The sequence below is a fragment of the Eurosta solidaginis genome, chromosome 5 (assembly GCF_040869045.1).
Source record: "Eurosta solidaginis isolate ZX-2024a chromosome 5, ASM4086904v1, whole genome shotgun sequence".
Taxonomy (NCBI): domain Eukaryota; kingdom Metazoa; phylum Arthropoda; class Insecta; order Diptera; family Tephritidae; genus Eurosta; species Eurosta solidaginis.
Window position 1 is genome coordinate 227,346,445 of NC_090323.1, and position 19,774 is coordinate 227,366,218.

General features: G+C 38.9%; 1 protein-coding gene across 4 annotated transcripts in view; it reads left to right on the top strand.

The window, feature by feature from the left end:
• Positions 1-19,774, top strand: part of sls (sallimus) — a 223,826-nt gene that overhangs the window by 199,400 nt on the left and 4,652 nt on the right. For 3 of the 4 annotated variants that reach the window (XM_067788667.1, XM_067788666.1, XM_067788669.1), the window contains 5 exons: positions 4,094-4,399; positions 6,778-6,798; positions 9,523-9,627; positions 14,337-14,531; positions 14,807-15,109. In XM_067788667.1, the coding sequence (XP_067644768.1) occupies positions 4,094-4,399; positions 6,778-6,798; positions 9,523-9,627; positions 14,337-14,531; positions 14,807-15,109 (930 nt within the window). The remainder of the gene's footprint in view (positions 1-4,093; positions 4,400-6,777; positions 6,799-9,522; positions 9,628-14,336; positions 14,532-14,806; positions 15,110-19,774) is intronic. The other variant, XM_067788668.1, reaches the window with a different exon arrangement.

A 19,774-nucleotide genomic window follows, 5' to 3' on the forward strand; every position in this document is an offset into this window, starting at 1 on the left:
CGTTATCATATAACGACTGTACAGCGGATTGGTCAGGATTGTTTTAAGAGTCATTCAATAAAATTGTATATTTTATGTTCTTCATGCTGACGAAGCCGCTGGTGAAAGATAGTTCAAAACAGTACTAAGGAGATGTCAGCGAAAGGCAGGTATGTGGAGTAAGGGTACCAAGCTCACTTGGTATCGTACTTTCGTATCATTGTATGAGAGATTCCACAGACTGCTGATAGAAAAATAGAGTCGACAACCCAGGACTTGAGTTCTACAAGAACCCAAAAACATGCTTAAGAGGGTAGAAATTTGTTTCGAATTTACTTGAAACCCGGTTTGAATGTAAATCACTTCGAAAGAGTCGATAGTAGACCAAATGCAATAGAGATTCAGTTAGAGAAGATTCAATTCCACTCAATTTAATTGTAAGGAAAGGTTTTCTGACAAAATTTCCAAAACTACTCTTAATCATTGTCATCATTAATTGGGGCTTAAACTCATGACGGTTTTGACTGTCATGTAGCATAATACGTCAGCTATACCTTTAGAAAAGAAAGGAGGCGCTTATCACAATGGCCAAGGGCCCCAAACTTCGTCAGCTGTCCAATCTACGAATAAGAATAATTTCTTTGTCAGATTGTTTTTAGCACAGGGACAAAAGGTCAAACATAGATCTTCTCTAGAATATGGCGCATAGTGAATAGTTGATGCATGCTTTTTATACTCAGTTGAGCAGAGCTCACAGAGTATATTAAGTTTGATTGGATAACGGTTGGTTGTACAGGTATAAAGGAATCGAGATAGATATAGACTTCCATATATCAAAATCATCAGGATCAAAAAAAAATTGATTGAGCCATGTCCGTCCGTCCGTTAACACGATAACTCGAGTAAATTTTGTGGTATCTTGATGAAATTTGGTATGTAGGTTCCTGAGGACTCATCTCAGATCGCTATTTAAAATGAACGATATCGGACTATAACCACGCCCACTTTTTCGATATCGAAAATTTCGGAAAACCGAAATAGTGCGATAATTCATTACCAAAGACAGTAATTAGTAAAATTTTGGACAACGGGCGTGGCACCGCCCACTTTTAAAAGAAGGTAATTTAAAAGCTTTGCAAGCTGTAATTTGGCAGTCGTTGAAGATATCATGATGAAATTTGGCAGGAACGTTACTCCTATTACTATATGTATATATAAAAATTAACAAAATCGGAGATGGTTCACGCCCACTTTTAAAAAAAAATTTTTTCTAAAGTAAAATTTTAACAAAAAATTTAATATCTTTACAGTATATAAGTAAATTATGTCAACATTCAACTCCAGTAATGATATGATGCAACAAAATACGAAAATAAAATAAAATTTCAAAATGGGCGTGTCTCCGCCCTTTTTCATTTAATTTGTCTAGGATACTTTTAATGCCATAAGTCGAACAAAAATTTACCAATCCTTTTGAAATTTGGTACGGGCATAGATTTTATAACGTTAACTGTTTTCTGTGAAAATGGGCGAAATCGGTTGAAGCCACGCCCAGTTTTTATACACAGTCGTCCGTCTGTCCTTCCGCATGACCCTTAACACGATAACTTGAGCAAAAATTGACATATCTTTACTGAACTTAGTTCACGTACTTATCTGAACTCACTTTATCTTGGTATCAAAAATGAACGAAATCCGACTATGACCACGCCCACTTTTTCGATATCGAAAATTACGAAAAATTAAAAAAATGCCATAATTCTATACCAAATACGAAAAAAGGGATGAAACATGGTAATTGGATTGGTTTATTGACGCGAAATATAACTTTAGAAAAAACTTTGTAAAATGGTTGTGACACCTACCATATTAAGTAGAAGAAAATGAAAAAGTTCTGCAGTGCGAAATAAAAAACCCTTGAAATCTTGGCAGGAATACTGTTCGTGGTATTATATATATAAATAAATTAGCGGTATCCAACAGATGATGTTCTGGGTCACCCTGGTCCACATTTTGGTCGATATCTGGAAAACGCCTTCACATATACAACTACCACCACTCCCTTTTAAAACTCTCATTAACACCTTTCATTTGATACCCATATCGTACAAACACATTCTAGAATCACCCCTAGTCCACCTATAGAACTAAGGCCCACTCCCTTTTAAAATACTCATTAACACCTTTCATTTGATACCCATATCGTACAAACAAAGTCTAAGTTGCGATACCTCGAAAAGGCGCCCACCTATAGAACTTAGGCCCACCCCCTTTTAAAATACTCATTAACACCTTTCTTTTGATACCCATATTGTACAAACGCATTCTAGAGTCACCCCTGGTCCACCTTTATGGCGATATCTCGAAAAGGCGACCACCTATACAACTACCACCACTCCCTTTTAAAACCCTCATTAATACCTTTAATTTTATACCCATATCGTACAAACACATTCTAGAGTCACCCCTGGTCCACCTTAATGGCGATATTTCGAAATGGTTTCCACCTATAGAACTAAGGCCCACTCCCTTTTAAAATACTCATTAACACCTTTCTTTTGATACCCATATTGTACAAACGCATTCTAGAGTCACCCCTGGTCCACCTTTATGGCGATATCTCTAAAAAGGCGACCACCTATACAACTACCACCACTCCCTTTTAAAGCCCTCATTAATACCTTTAATTTGATACCCATATCGTACAAACAAATTCTAGGGTCACCCCTGGTCCACCTAAATGGCGATATCTCGAAACGGCGTCCACCTATGGAACTAAGGATCACTACCTTTTAAAATACTCATTAACACCTTTCATTTGATACCCATACCGTGCAAAAAAATTCTAGAGTCAACCCGGATCCACCTTTATGACGATATCCCTAAATGGCGTCCACCTATAGAACTATGGCCCACTCCCTCATAAAATACTCTTTAGTGCCTTTCATTTGATAGACATGTCATACAAACACATTCCAGGGTTTCCGTCGGTTCATTTTCCTACATGGTTATTTTCCCTTATGTTGTCACCATAGCTCTCAACTGAGTATGTAATGTTCTGTTACACCCGAAGTTAAACTTCCTTACTTGTTACCAACTGGCTTCGTCATATTCGATACGAAGTATTGAGATGTCGAGTTTGTAGTCGTCCTCAATTTAAAAAGGAGAAGCCTCTCCAAATATCACCGTTTCTCGCCTTCAAGTTTAAAAAAGTCCTATCTCCGGATTTAGTTGAAGAACACGCTATGTCAGAGAACTTTTCATAAATGAACTTACTCAGCCCACAACATATTGAACCGCATTCTGTAATAGGGCTTTGTTCGTCGATGAGTTCTTGTGAAAAAGCAAATCTGAGGAAAGGCATTGCTAAACGCAAGTCAATATAATGATATTCCACCCAGCAGTCGCTTTGCAGCATCCTGCAAAAAACCTGGGAGTCAGTTCAGCAAAGCGATACTTTCGCACTACAGGTTTAATAACTATATCCGAACTGGTGCTAATCGGATGCACAGCGAGGCAGTTGCCAGCCACATGTGTACCGGCAGCTCTGAATTCTGAGCTCAAAGGCTGCAACTTTTTCAGAGGCACCAAGACTGAACCAGTTAGGAACACGTTCAAAAGGTCTGTAAATACCAACCTCTAAAAGTATCAGTTGAAAGCACTACGTGGAAACTGAATTAACACTAGTACTGTCCCCTAAAGCAATAGTTCTACGCTAGCACGGTGCTTATGCGATTCGCTGAAGAGAGGGTTCACCTTGGGTAGGTGTAAAGCTGAAAAGCTACGAATTAAATTAAAAACGTCCGTAACAAAAAATACATGCAAAACTATTAAAAAACATTATCAAATTTAGTCGCCATATATTGAGCTTTAATTCTCTAATCCAGACTGGTTGTAACACCAAGGTGTCACCAAGAAGGCAGCCGATTAGATAGCTGCTTACTATGTCGCTGTCTATCACAGCGAGCACTGTATATTTTCAGGCTTATTGGCCTAAATCTCCTCGGAGTTATATCGCACCTTGTACTTGTGTTTTTTTTTTTTTTATGGTCTTATCTTTTAGCTATTGTAATTTACTCTCAATATATAATTTTTTTTGATTTACTCCCCATAGACAAACCATCACCACCACGTGCTCCAACGGAAGTCTTCGGTATGACAGATACGGAATTCACACTCGCATGGGAACCATCAGAAAGCGATGGTGGCTCAAAGATTATCGAATATATTGTCGAATTTAAAGAATTCCATGAAACTGAATATCGCCTACTTGGTAGTACGAACGGTAACGTTACAAATATTCTGGTTAATAATGTGCTAAAGAATCGGGCATATCAATTTAAAATTTACGCAAAGAATGATGCTGGAATTAGTGAAGCTCTTGAGACTGAAGACAAAATAGTTGTAAGCCGAAAGATAAGTAAGTGGAAACATTTAGTTATTATATAAATTAACGGAACAATTTCATATGCTATGGCTTTATCTTCATTCAATACTTTGCTTTGTGGGCTTAAAAATACTGAACAATATGTGAATACATACATATCTATATGACTTGAGCTTAGAAAAGCTCACAAAATAGGCGAGGAGGTATTCTTGCGAAACTTGCTGCTCATATTTAAAGAAGGAATGGTGAGCACGACAAAAGGAAGCAAACTATGCAGAGAGACACAAGTCATTTACCTTAGCGAGTTAAGGGGCTTAGAATATACGCGCGGCCGGTATGCCTGTCGTAAAAGGCGACTAAAATGCCAAATTTATTCAAGGGGTTGTGTAGCGAAACCCTTCCAAGGGATTGCCAACGCAATATATAGCTTCTCCAATACAATTGCGAACCTCACCCACCCGTGGCGAATCCTGTTCTTTTACAGCTGACGCTCTGGCGACCCCAAGCTCCTTATGGATCTAGGGAATGGGAAGGCGGGATGGCTTAGAAGGTTTCATGTGGTCATACCAAATTGTTCCCGAGATGGTTAGTACCTTAATTGTGCTTGTTACCTAAACGTACCGCATCTGCATCCGGCAAAAGACCATCATCATCGATAACACTCCCCAAAGCCTTCGGGGGTATCCTTATCGCTACAAAAACAACAACAACAAGAGTCACTCTAGCCCCACTTCGTTCTGGATACTGTAACAGACAACACCAAATAATATCCTTTCAATAGTATTGGTAATATGAAACCAACGCATCTAACATAAGCATCCTTATGGTTCAACACTGTTGAAACCACAAGTTTCTTTCCGTGAGAGAAATTTGATGACAATTTGCGTATGGTAGCGCCTACTGATTGGGGCGATGCACAGTAAACACGTCCGCACGAGAAAGAGCTGCCTGTAAATTTCTATGTTCCAGTTCGGGTTCATTGTAAAACTTATACCTTCCGACACGATTTGGAAAATCTTACGCGAGCAAAACTATCTCGCGGTCTATGGCGTCGTTGTCGTTACGCGAAGAGAGAAATGAGACGTCTAGTTAAAAGAAAGACATGTAAGCCTGAAAGGCGTTCAACCAGAAAGTCCACCGGATGGCGAACGGTTTCAAGGCGGGGTAAATTTTCAGCAAGAATAAAAATGACCACCCTCTAGCCTATGCAATGGACGTAATTAAACTATGGTGAAGGCGCTTTTCCTCATTGCTAAATATAGGTAGAGGGAACATGGGACCCCCATACCGATGGAAGATACGTTCCACTATCCGGCAACGAAGAAGTTACAAAAGCACTATCCCGGCTAAAAAAAAATAAATCGCCTGTAAACCAAAATATGGTCCAAGCAAAATGCGCCACATTTGTAGCTCCAAGTTTGAACTCAGTTGGGCTCCACTAAGGAATATTTGACCTCCCTTGGTGCTTCCATTGGCTTCAGTTATCGCTTAAGCGGTTAAGCGTCAATTAATGTTAATAATGATCATGATGTGTTGGTCAAAAAGAAATCAGAGCATATTGTTTCCTAACTTTTACAAATAATAGACTGCTACAACAACATTAGTCGATTTAAAATAATACATTTGCATATGTACATATGTTAGAGAACGACCAGACAAATGTTTTTAAAATCGGACTGAACCGAGCAGAGCTTTGTCCAATCTCGGCCGAATTGGAAGCTCTCAACTTATAAGTAATCTGTAATTTGCATAAGTCTTATGGCCGTTTTCACCATCTGCTATTAAGTTAGATTTTACCTGGACTTACTTTACCTACCTGACTTTTTCGTTTTCACCAAACAAGAGTGACCAACCCCGGCTAAATCGATAATTGTAAATATTGTAACGAATTTAGTGAAATTCCGCTTATTTGAAACCTTCTGCTAACGTTCGAATCACTAAACTGTTGAATAAATAACTTCAATATTCAATAATGCAAAATGGTGTTTATTAGACTATTTTGAAAGTATCTCCCAATAACACTTATACTTCACAACCAATAGCGTTGTTGTTGTGCCTTTATTTACTTAGTATCAGATTAGTGAAGTGAGTATCACTTAGTGATGCTAATATTCGTCACAATACTAACTGAAGATGGTGAAAACGGCCCTTAATGGGTGGATTCGCTTTGTCTTGCAATGTGCACAGATTGCACGGAGTTAGTTATCCCATGCAATAGTACGACCCCATTGCGGACTTATAGCATGCATTAGTAATAAGCGTCAAAACTGCTCGTAGCAGCACGAAAAATCGAGGTCCGGTAGTTCTCTACTTTTCATAGTTATTTTGCTAACTAACATTTGCTTAACCCCTTATGCGCCAACGCTGCTACATCTAAATTTATGCAAATCGAATAAAAATACTAAAATCAGTACGAGCTTGGGAAAATTTAGGTATGTACATTGTTTGAAATGCAAAAATACATTTATATACAGCAGCGAACACGAAAATATGTACCAGTAGCAATTTTTATCAAATTTCGTTAGTTAAATATTTTTTTCTGATTATTTAAGAAAAAACTTCCATGAGTTAAGCAACAACATTTTCGAAAAAAATTCGTGAAAATTTTACGAAACTTCAACCGTTTTATTTTGAGTTACCTGAAGTTTTTTGAGTATGCAGTTTTGTAGCCAAATTAGTCTGCGTCTGACAAAGTATAAGTTAAAAAGTCTGTTTCAGAGGGCTTTGTTTTTTATTTTGAAGTCAAATGAAAATAACTCTTGGCAACAAGTTTACTCTGGACTGAGTAGGGAATTGAAAAGTAAAGTCCTATCTCGACGAACCAATTTAACGTTTTACAAGCCTCTCATCATACCTGGCCTGGCTCATCATACCTGGCCTGATGTATGGCTCGTAACCACGGACGGTGTTGGGAGAGGTGTCTCTTGGAGTGTTCGAGAGAAAAGTCGTCCGAAAGACTTATGGTTCTGTTTGTGATGCCGACGGCAAGTATCGAAGGAGATATAATGACGTGCTGTATGAGCTTTATATAGATATGAAGATACTGCAGCGAATGCAAGCCCAATGGTTTCGGTCGCTATTTCATGATATGCGAATGGACGAAGATGCTTAGTGCAAGAAAGTATTTCAGTCGACACCGCAGTTTGGAAGCAGGAGAATGGAGAGACTTCCACTGACTTGGGAAAGGCAGGTGGAGGAAGACTTGGTGTCAGTTATCGCAAAACAGGGATAACCGGCCTGACTTGTTACGACACAAAAATCGCTCAATCGGTTAATTTTGAGAGATCTGTAAATTGTAATAGAGCTTACGATATCTCTGGTTCCTTAGAAAAGAAGCTTCCCACAAATATCAGCCTCTCCCCAACATATGTAATCACGTAATACTTTTAAGACTCACATGCTTCTCGACATTCAATTTAATCCCGCAATTCTCGCAGAAATGCGACTAATGCCCGGCTTTTTAGTGCGAGTTTAATCTCCAGCTAAGGTTACTTCGATTGTTCGATTAAATAAAATTTTGCTGATAATCTCAGCGGCCGAAGCCAGGGTGAACTGAAAACCCGAGCATAATTTGAATGTCAAGAAGCTCCTGAGCTTTACGAGTATTTCGAGATGTCAGAATCTAGCGAAAAGCCGAGTTCTCGAAAGTCTTGCATGTGTTCAAGAAGCAATCGTAAGCTACAATTTAAAGCAACATTCTCGTACCTCCAGATAGAAAAATTAAAATACTATGGACAAAATTATACAAATATGATATGAAAAGGCAATATAATGAACAGAAACCCACTGGAAGAAACTGCAAACCTGTCAAAACATCATTTTCAGAAATGTCACGGATGTCTTCTTCTGTTTCCAAAACATTATGTATCATCATGATAAATAAAATGCTGAACAAACAGTTTTTGCTGAATACCCAGAAACCTGGGCATCCCAAAAGACAACTGATTGAAGAGGCCCCGCCACCCAGGAACTTAAGAAGTCATCTCCGTAAATATTATGAAGAAATTCAGCACTTAAGAATTCAACCGTAGGAAGGAAAAGAGCGGGAAAAGGCTCTCAGAAACATTCATAAAAAGGTGTCAGACTACCACACCATTAATTGCCCGGTGAACCCCGTTCTTAGGCAAATACCCTAAATGCGCAGTTGAGGAAAGTAATCTCCCCAGGGAGACTTGCGCCACTCAAGCTCAACTTTAATCGGGATATTGTAATAAGTTGAACTTTTTCTTATTCAGAATCAAACACGACATACCCAATTGTTTAAGTGACTTAAAATAAGAACATTTTTCTTTCGTTTGTCTCATTAACCATTGAGTGCGCTTGTAATTCTCAACTGGTTAGTGAAATATTCCCAAGACATAGTTTACAATTTTTATTCCAAATTGGAGTTCTTCATAGCAAAAAAGATGGCTCAAAATGCAGCCAATGCATTAGAGCTCAAGTGCTCGCCCCAATTAAATACATACAAAGGTGTATAGCGACCTCTGTTCTTCTACACAAACAAACAAATAAAATAAGCATATAAAATAACATACATAATGTGCAGAAAAATAATAAATAATATAATTATAAAAAGAACTATTCGCTCTCCGCATCACCAAAGCTTAGATATCAATTTATGTCCTGCTTATAAAGTGTCCCCACATGACACCAACCATCTTTTCAATTACAATGTGGAACAAACCCTGTTGAAACTGCAAGTTTCTTCGGAATCAGATTAGGGGATATTAATGACTGCGACTAAATTGAATATGAAGGAGCTCTAGACCGAGGATATTGTGACAAGCCGACTTCTTGAGTCTCGAAAATCTCGCTTGTTTTCAGGAAAAACTCGTAAGCTCTAACTTGGACCTCGTAAGACTTAAATAGATTGGGCTACTCAAAGAAATTCAGAATACTAAATAAAATGTTCGAAATTTTCTCCAACTTTCGAATTTTTCCGAACACGTTTTGAAAATTTATTTGCATAGTTTCGGTTACAAAATTCGTAGAAGTTTTTTTTTAAATATCAAAAACAAAAAAAAAGAATCTAGTTGACGAAATTGGATAAAAATGCAACTGCTATTTTCATATTCGCTGCAAACATACTTAAAATATGAACATACTTATGTATATATAAAATTCAATTTATTTATTTTTACTTAAAAAAATAACAGCCCCACCATCGCCGCCACAAAATTTGCGCATTCCTGATGTGACGAATCGTAGTGTTACGCTTGATTGGGACGTTCCAGCGAACGATGGTGGTTCACCAATAACTGGTATGTCAAATTATAAAATGTTTTTCTTTTTTTGTATTAATGTTCCCTATAGGGTAAGGTTAGAATTATTTTGGAACGATTTTCTGGCATCGCTTTCAATTTTTGTTAGGAGACAAACCGGTTTCGTTGTTGTGCAAGATAAATTATGATAAGAGACGTCACTCGTTACTCGCAGCCATTTGCTCGATGTTTTCTAATAGGTAGTTGCTGTTTTTTTTTTGTTTTGCGAGATGTGCATAAAATGTCTTCTATACATTTTCTTGCGTCATTTGTATTTATTTTTCTGACTGTATTTAATTAATTTATTAATTCTCTTTCCAAAAATCACATTTGCATAAGCTGCCTACACCGCATGGATAAATGGGAGACAATTCAAAAAGGTCCCTCATAGAAAACATTATTATTATTTTCTTTCCAGCGAGTTACTCGCCACTCGTAGTCTGTTACAAACACAAATACACCCACAAAAATGTATAGAAGACATTCGATCTACCACTTTATCTGCCGATGTCCAGCGCTTCAAAGAAGAAGGCTCAGATTTCTGGGCTTACGCTTCTTTGACAGCCTGACAGATGTTGGGAAGGTGGACGTCTCGCTTCTTCTTGGGTTAATCAGGGGAAGCAAGTGGTTCATTGAGGACCACTAGGAGGTAATGGGGCTAAACGAATTTGCCGCCACCCTGTACATACTGAGGGCACTCACAATGGACAAAAACGTCTCCGAGTGGAAGTGTGGGTAACACTCACGCACGCCCTCTTAACCTAACCTATCCTAACCTAACGAGTGACGTTTCTTATTATATTTGTCCTCTTTGTTTATACATTTCCATGTTTTCCAATGTGTTTAATAATGGCATGCGAAATTTCTTTACGATATCTTCAGTTACAACCAATGTGCCACGGACTTTGTGCCATCCGTGTTTCATAGAAATGCTTATTAAAATTCTCAGGCGCTATTGCAAACTTACGCCTTTCCCCCTCTGCTTTTCCTTTAAAAAAAAAAACGATGTTTTGCTTTCCCCCTTTGCTCACGATAGTACTCGCACCAAAGATGATAAATAAATAAGAGCCACCAGTCTGCTACGAGTGGCGAGTAACTCGCTGGAAATTTAAAAAATTAATGCCTAATGTTTTCCATGAGGGACATTTTTTAATTGTCCATGCGGTGAAGGCACCTTATGCAAATGTGATTTTTGGAAAGAGAGTTAATTAGTTAATTAAATACAGTCGGAAAAATAAAGACAAATAGCCTGCGAAAATGTATAGAACACATTTACTGCACATCGCGCCCAAAAAAAAGCGATACCTCATAGAAAACAACGAGGAAATGGCAAAAAGTAACGAGTGACGGCTCTTATTATATTTATCCTCTCGATAGACTGCCTGTTACGATTCCAGCTAAATTACCTTTAGCTTATGATACGCCCTTATAGCCGACCAGACATGGATTTGAATTTTGTTGGCAAGGATTGAGTAATTCGGGTAATAGTGAGATCACGAGTTGCGTGCGCCCATCTTAAACCCAACATGATAGATCTGATCGCAGACATTTAAGAAACATGCTCAAATCATTGCCCAATAAGCGTTTACCTTGCTGGGGTTTTCACGGGAGCGCGGTAGCCCTCTAAAAGATAGTGGTTACCCAGGGACGGAAGTAATGAGCTGCCTCAGATGCATGCAAAGGGATCACCCTGACCACTTTCTGGTTTATGGCTCTAAGTAGTTTTTCCCACTTGCATGGATTTTTACACATAGCCCGAACTTCCAAGTTCTAACTCTTTATATCTAAATAGATCAGCTCACTCGTGGGATACGGAGCGAAAAGATTTACAGAGATTCAGGCCAACATTAGATAAGCCAATACAACTTCACTCGTCATATTGACCAATTATAAAGGGTACCGTTAAGAGAAAATCATGCTCTACAGGTATATGGTGCGGAAGTATTGGCCATGACAACATCAGAAGTATCGGCTCAGATGAAGCGTATCTGGGAGTGTTCTAGAGAAAAGTTCATCGAACGATTTATGAAGCGGATCTGGCAGTGTTCCAGAGAAAATTTCATCGAAAGATTAACGTACCTCTACGCGTTGGCGACAGCAAGTACCGAAGAAGATTTAATGATGAGCTGTACGAACTTTACGCAGACAACAACTTAGTCAAGCCAAAGAGGATAAATATTGTAACGAATTTACTGCAAATCCGCTTATTCCAAATCTTCTGCTAACGTTCGAATCACTAAACTGTTGAATAAATAACTCCAAAATTCGATAATGCAAAATGGTCTTTATTACACTACTTTCAAAATAACACTTCTATTGCTCGACAGATAGCGTGCTTAATGAAAACTGATTGTCGTGTCTCTACTGTTGCTACCTTTTATACTGTCTGGTTTCCTCGTTGCATATTTCTAGGCTTTTCTATTCTAGAATTTACTAGTTAGTTATCAGATTGACAGCTACGTTTATAGCTTCTCATATGCGCGTGGATATTTGAGTAATACTTGCACAAATTATTGCCTTCTTTTGTGAGCATCTCAGATAAGATAGATGCATGTGTTTGTGCGTCTCTTCTCCGCTGCTCGTATGGACATATGGGTAGACATAATGATTGATTTAATGATGTTCATACATGTCACTGCTTAGCATCGGCTTAGAGATGATAGTATCCCTTAGTGTTGTTAATATTCGTCACAATATAATAAAAGACGTCACTCGTTACTTTGCATAATGGATTTGGTTAGGGTAATCGCAGGATTTGTTTGGGCGAGATGTGCATATATGTGTTTATACCTTTTCGTGGGGTATTTGTTTTTATTTTTCCGACTGTATTTAATTAATTAAATAATTCTCTTTCCAAAAATCAAATTTGTATATGTAGCCTATACGATATGGATAAATGCTCATTGAAAACATTAGGCATCAATTTTTTTAATTTCCGAGTTACTCGCCACTCGTAGCAGACTGGTGGCTCTTAATATATTTATCCTCTTTGGTCAAGCTATGGCTAAGAAAGTATTTTTATCTATGGAAGCAGAGGTAGGGGGCAACCCCACTACGATGGTAGGACCAGGTGAAAACGATTTAAATTCCATTTATGTTACCAATTGGCGCCAGTTAACCCTCAGAAGAAGTGACTGGCACGCCTTGTTGGACGGTCATAATTGTTGAAACCTTTACGCGCCAATTAAGTAAGTAATATAACGAATTTAGGGAAATTCCGCTTATTTCCTCTGCTTCTGCTAACGTTCGAATCGCTAAACTGTTGAATAAATCACTCCAATGTTCAGTATAGCAAATTAGTCTTTATTTATTTAGTTCACTTTGGGAGTACTTCACAATTATACTTCACTTCACAACTAAAAGCGTGTTTAAATCAAACTGATTACTGATTCCTCAGCTTGCGCTGCTTTTATACTCTATATTGCCTCGTCTGCATATTTCTCCAAATTTCACCTTCTAGAATCTCCTGCTTGGTACATGTATATTTGTAGTTTATGCGTATCTCATAGTCATATGCGTATGTATGCGTGAGCAAAACCTCGGCTGATGACCACGCGTGTGTGTGTGAGAGATCTCTTCGTTGCCTGTCCATAAGTATTGCTAGCTTTAATGTGTACATTAGGGCGGGTCGATTTAAAAATCGCTCATTGCTCTGTGAAAATTGTATTCTAGGGATCAAAATAAGAAACTTTGCCGAAGGAACCATACCTCTAAAACAAATTCTGATGTTCCCACCTTTGGGTCGAACTTTTGGGTAGGGGCAATTTCAATTCTACCTGCTGTGTCTTGTGGTGGCTTAAAAAAAAACAACACAAGCAATTTTACGATCTGCAATTGTGTCACAGTGATACCTTCATTTTTTAAAACGGTTGAATAAAAAACTCATACAACTATGTTTACGACATGCAAATGCATCACAGTGATGCCTTGGTTTTAAAAGGGGGTTGTAAAAACGCAAATTTCTAATAATTTTTTTTTTAATTTCTTTTCTATTACTAAGTTAAATTCATTTTTTCATTTACATATGTTCTGACTAAATAAATTTCTAAAGAGAAAAATAAACTCCAAAAAGAAAACACATAGGCATTTCAAAGTGGGATTTTTCAAAATTTGCCCCTACGACCCAAAGGGTGAGGGGGGGACATCAGAATTCGTTTTAGAGGTATGGTTCCTTCGGCAAAGATTCTTATTTTGATCCCTAGAATATGATTTTCACAGGGCAATGGGCGATTTTTTTGCCTCCCCACAAATCGACCCGGCCTAGTGTACATGTATATACGAGTGGCTGCTTCATGTTGTTATTGTTGCGTGATTATTTACTAACAGCCTAGTGAGGTCAACATTCGCCACAGTAATGAGTACCTTTTTCCCGAAAGAACCGGCTTTTTTTCAAAAATCAGTTTACCTACCAAGTCAAATTAAATCAAATCAATTCAGACCGATTTAAAGAAGTTTGACCAATATTGAGAATGATAGAGTATTGTGTCAGATACATATAAAAGTAGTTTTCGGGCTGTATCAGTCTCAACCCATTAAGATACAAATGGCTTTCAGCGATGGGAAGACCAAGCACAATTTAGACATAATGTTTAATTTCAGAAAAATTTGGGCAAAGAAGTTTGTGCATTAAGTTTGAAATCGATATTTAAGGAGAATTTTTATTTATTTATTAATTGATTTAATTTTGTATTATTTCAACTATAAAACAGGCTACTGCATTGAAAAACGTGCTGCAACAACGACAAAATGGACGAAGGTAATCACGTTAGATGCACACTGCCGCCAATACACGGTGGATAATTTGAAGGAAAAATGCGATATTTGGTTTAGAGTGTCAGCTGAAAATGAGGTTGGAATAGGTGCACCAGCCGTAACAGACAGCATAACGCTCAAAACGCATGCAAGTAAGTGAAGATTAAAATAAGGTTATCGTTTTATTTAAAATATTGACGGCTGAATACATTGACCTCTTTCGTCTATTGGTTTGAGAAATAACTACCTCAGCAAATTTTTTAAAACGCGGTATCTCGGAAATTCTTTGCAGAACGGACGTGCAACCAAGAAGTACTGAGGTAGAATTTTTCCGAACCGGCAGCCAAAATAGAACGATCGCCGTAGTTGAACAGTTAGACATCTATATTAGGTATTTTAATGTTTACACATTATCTTCTTTTAACAGCTGTTCCCTCGCCGCCCACTGCGCCATTGGAGGCCCGTGTACTTGCCGCCAATGCTCACGTATTTGAATGGGGTATACCCGAGTCAGATGGAGGTGCGCCATTGCTCGGTTATCATATTGCAATACGTGACATGAAGAAAACAATGTGGATCGAAGTGGGTCGTGTACCAGCCGGTGTGCAAAGATTCCAAATACGTGACTTACAAGAAAATCATCGATATATGATTCGCATATTTGCAAAGAATGAAATTGGCCTTAGTGAACCACTCGAATCGGATGAACCGTATGTGGCTATGACAGCAGGTGAGTTACAACATAAATCCATATTTATATTAATACCAAGGAAAATCGGCGTAGCCGATAAAGACATTCCCCCAAAGCTTTGGGGAGTGTTATCGATGTTGATGGTTTTTTGCAGGATATAGATCCGGTACGTTTCGGTAACAAAGCACCATTAAGGTGCTGGCCCGATCATCTCGGGAACGATTTATATGACCACATTAAACTTTCTAGACAATCCCGCCGTCCCCACCCCCTAGTTCCATGAGGAACTTGTGGTCGCCAGAGCCTCGGCTGTTAACAAAAGAGGATTCCCCACGCTGAGGCTGAAAATTGGGTTGGAAAAGCTATATATTGCTTGAATCAATTTGGTATTTTAGTCGCCTCTTACGACAGGTATACCTACCGCGGGTATATTCTAAACCCTCTAACCCGCTTGGGTTATTAAATTACAGAATTGTCAGTGGACACACGACACCTCTCATTAGGAGTTCTTTAATTTTTCTAATTTGCACCCTGATTCCATATAAAATCCAAGCCAAACACACACACAACCAAATGAAATAAAATTTATGCAATAAAGGAAATTTCTAAGAAAAGAACAGCAATGTTATTGGATACATTAAAGTATTTGAAGAAGTTGGAAACTGCTCAGAAATAGTTTATGCGGCCAAAATTACGAATGCTCAATGTGGTTGGAGAAAATCACGACCGGTGCAGTGAACTATTTCTAGCCTCAATAAGGAGGCGTGTGGACATCATATTACGTGAAGTTGGTAATGTTGTTAAACCTTATTGACGCAGTAAGCAGCAGATCCGACCCCTTCCGTTATTTGGAACCATCAGTATATATACGTGCTATGACCATTTTACCATATTTACTAGGTATCTTTGTGCTGTACATATCAGAGATCTGATTGTTGGTAGACATCTGCCGCTTATGCTTATAATGACTGAAGTGTTATCTGCATATACCGTGAGTTTGACCGGCTCTCTGTCGAACCACCTAATCAATTCCTTAATGACCAGCATCTACATCCTAACCCTGTGACATTCCTCTCTTTACGGGTGACCTCGCATAGGCACTATTGCGACATGATCATTCTGCAGCTGAACATGGAGCCGATCCCATTTGTTAAAGCCGGATGTACTTGAATCGATTTGAAACTGTTGATGATTGTTCGTTTGGAGACATTGTTGAAGTCCCCAGCCTTATCCATATTCCTGGTGTTCCAGTGAGCTCTATACTTATGACCTGCTAGGCAGTAAGAACTGGCCTGTCTTTGGTGTAAACATGTTGTGCTGAAGAGAATAATACCTCATTCATATTTGATTTTGTACATATATAAATCTATTAATCTCTCTCGGGTATTGAGCAGAAAAGATGTCAAACTTATAGGTCTGTAGTCTCTCGGGTGCAGTTGACTGACTCTTTCCGCTTTCGGCATATAGACTATTCGACCCGTTCTCCAAGATTGTGAGACTTGGTTCAGTTTTATGCAACCCATTTTGTTGTTGTTGTTGTAGCAGTGCTTCGGCCCATCCCATTGTTGCGACCATTCACAAATGCAGTTTCAACAGGAGTGGAACAGAAAGAAAGTGGTGTTAGAGGCGGCGGTTCCACATTGTAATTGGATTGGATGATGATTGGTATCTGTGGGAAAACGTTGCAAGCAGGATTTACATTCTGTATGTCGAGGTTGATTGTGAATAGGTAAGAGTTTAAACTGTTAAAGAGTTTAAACTGTTAGAGTGACTCACGTCTCTGTGGGGAGGCTACTTTCCTCTACTAGGAGTTTCGGATATTTTTCTTTAAGAATGGGGTTCGCCTTGCAATTCGCGGCATAGGGGTCCGAAGTGTTTTGTGGATGTCTCTGAGGACATTTTTGTACCTTTTTCTTTAAACGGCTTTTTTTTCTTCAGGTGCCGTATTTCCCTCTAACGCTTGCGGAGATGACTTCTTAGGTAGAGAGGCGGGGCTTCATCAATCAGATGCCCGCTGGGATGGCCAAGTTTCTGTAACTATTTGTTCGGCATTTAATTTCTCTCCCTTATGGGGAGTACCCTCGTCTCACTATGTAAATGGTGTTCTGAGGACAAGACAACCCAAAGCCGTTCTGAAAGCGTTGTTTTGATCAGCCTGTAATTTCTTCCAGTGAGTTTCCCTTAGGCTCGGCGACCATATTGACGGCGCGTAGCATGCAATCAGCCAGTCAATTGTTTTGTAAGTGGTAATGAGCGTTTCTTTATCTTTTCCCCAAGTACTACCAGCAAGAGATTTGAGGATTTTATTACGGCTCAGGATTTTAGGTACATTTGCGGTTGCACGCTCTCCAAAATAGAGATCCTGATCGACCCTAGGTATGACGTTGTTTGGATGTAAGACAGTCGGTAGCGTAATGCCGTCAGGTCGCCGGTGATATGGTCGGTGACAATGTAAGGTATCGCGAGGCGAAGAAACTAGAGAGATTAGGGAGATAGTCGTTTATTTTAGTACATAGCTCATCAGTGGGTAAGCGGGGACCTGTAGCCATTATTGTGCAGTCATCTGCGTGGGATACAATTGTAACTCGTTCTGTTGGCGAAGGGAGCTTCGATATCTAGCAGTTAAAAAAAGAGCGGATGGGACACCACGCTACGGCAACCCTTGTTTAATTCTTCTGGGCTTAGATGTTACGTTGCTGGATTGCACCGATTCCTGTCGACTAGACAGGTAATTTGCAGGACACCTTTTGATAATAGGAGGAAGTAAGACCCTTTCAAGTATTGCAGTAGCTTGCCGTGGTTGACTGTATCACAAGTTTTGGCTAAATCTTGCGCTACGAGTACTGTTCTGTGGTGAAGCCTTTGATTCAATCCCCAGTTTATCCGAGTGTTTATGGCGCTTAGCGTGATTGTGGTGCTATGTAGTTTTCGAAAGCCATGCTAATGATTGGCAATATGCAGGTTTGCGGTCGAAAAGAGTAGCAGAATGGCTTCGAGTGTCTTGGCTACTGGCGATAGGAAACATATCGGACATTATGATTATCCTACGTTAGCTGGTTTCCCAGGCTAAGGTAGCGGTATCACGCTCACCATTTTCCATTTTTCGGAGATGACGAAGATGAACAAAGACAAGTTGAGGACATCCGCTGGATATTTTTGTACTTCATCGACAAGGTTTTTAAGCATCCGCATAGCTAGACCGTCTGAGCCTACTGGGAATATCCTATCTGGACTCGGCGATTTGAACTTGGCAAACGTGTTTAATGCCAATTAGATTTTTGTATTTGTCACTAATGCTGGTACTCACTCACTCACTCGGTATTTGGAGTGTAGATGTTGTTATTTTCTGATGTGAAATGTGTTGTAAGTAGCGTCGCAAGGGACTTTTCAGCACCTCATTCAAGCCGACTTCCTTGATGAAGCATGGCTTGAGGGATTGAATGTGGAAATGCTATGGCCATGGTGAGCCCAAAAACTTAGCCCTACGTCTTGAGATTGCATCGCTTTCCAAAAGTATAGGTTCAGCCGTCTCCGCTGATCAATCAAAAATCGACATGTGTTATTCGATTGTAAGTCCTTTTTCTGCATATGGCTCTTAAGTCTAGAGCGTCCTTTAAGAATAGCCAGACAGAGAATTCTTAGGTTAGTTTTCGAGAGGCCTATTATTGCCCTATAGCGAGTTGTGCTATAACCTCCTAAAAGTAACTGAGATTGTCTCTCTCCTCCAATATAAGTAAGTTAAGTGAAAATTATCTGTACGAAGCTTTCTTTCTGGAAAATATCGCTTTGCAAGAAGAAATTCTAATTTTATTGTACGAGCCAGACCCGTGCGCATCTTGCGCAACCAATATAAAAGTCTCTTATCAAATATCAACAGAAATCACCTATTCTATCAATCAATTAAAACCTACAGCTTGCGCTTCCATCTGGCGTATGGTAGCAACTGCTGGCAATGCAGTGCAAATATTCACAATAGTGACTTAGTACAAATCTATTCCTTTGTATGCTCACAATCATTTATTTTTAACAATTATTTTAATAAAATATAGCTAAAGAAAAGCACTACGACCAAAATTGCCCAAATCTCGCTAATAATAGCCCGAATCTCCATCTTTACAACCAAAACTCTATTTATAGATTCGGATTCCAAATAAGAGCGAAAACGAAACCCGTACATAAAAAAAGCAATTAGAAATAATATATACGAGCCTGACCCGTGCGCATCTTGCGTAACCAATATAAAAGTATCTTATAAAATATCAACAGAAATCGGCTGTTCTATTACCTTACAGCGTGCGCTGCCATATAGCGTATAATAGCAACTGCTGGCAATCAATTAAAACGTACAGATTGCGCTGCCATCTAGCGTACAACTGAAAATGCCGGTAATGCAGTGTAAATATTCACAATGGTGCCATAGTACAAATAGATTTCTTTGTGTGCTCACAATCATTTATTTTTAACAAATTATTTTAATAAAATATAGCTAAACAAAAGCACTACGACCAAAATTGCCCAAAGCTCGCTAGTAGCCCTAATCTCCATCTTTACACCCAAAACTTTATTTATAGATTTCGATTCCAAATAAGAGCGAAAACGGGACACGTACATAAAAACAGCAATTATAAATGATATATACGAGCCTGACCCGTGCGCATCTTGCGCAAATATCAACAGAAATCGTCTGTTCTATTAACTTACAGC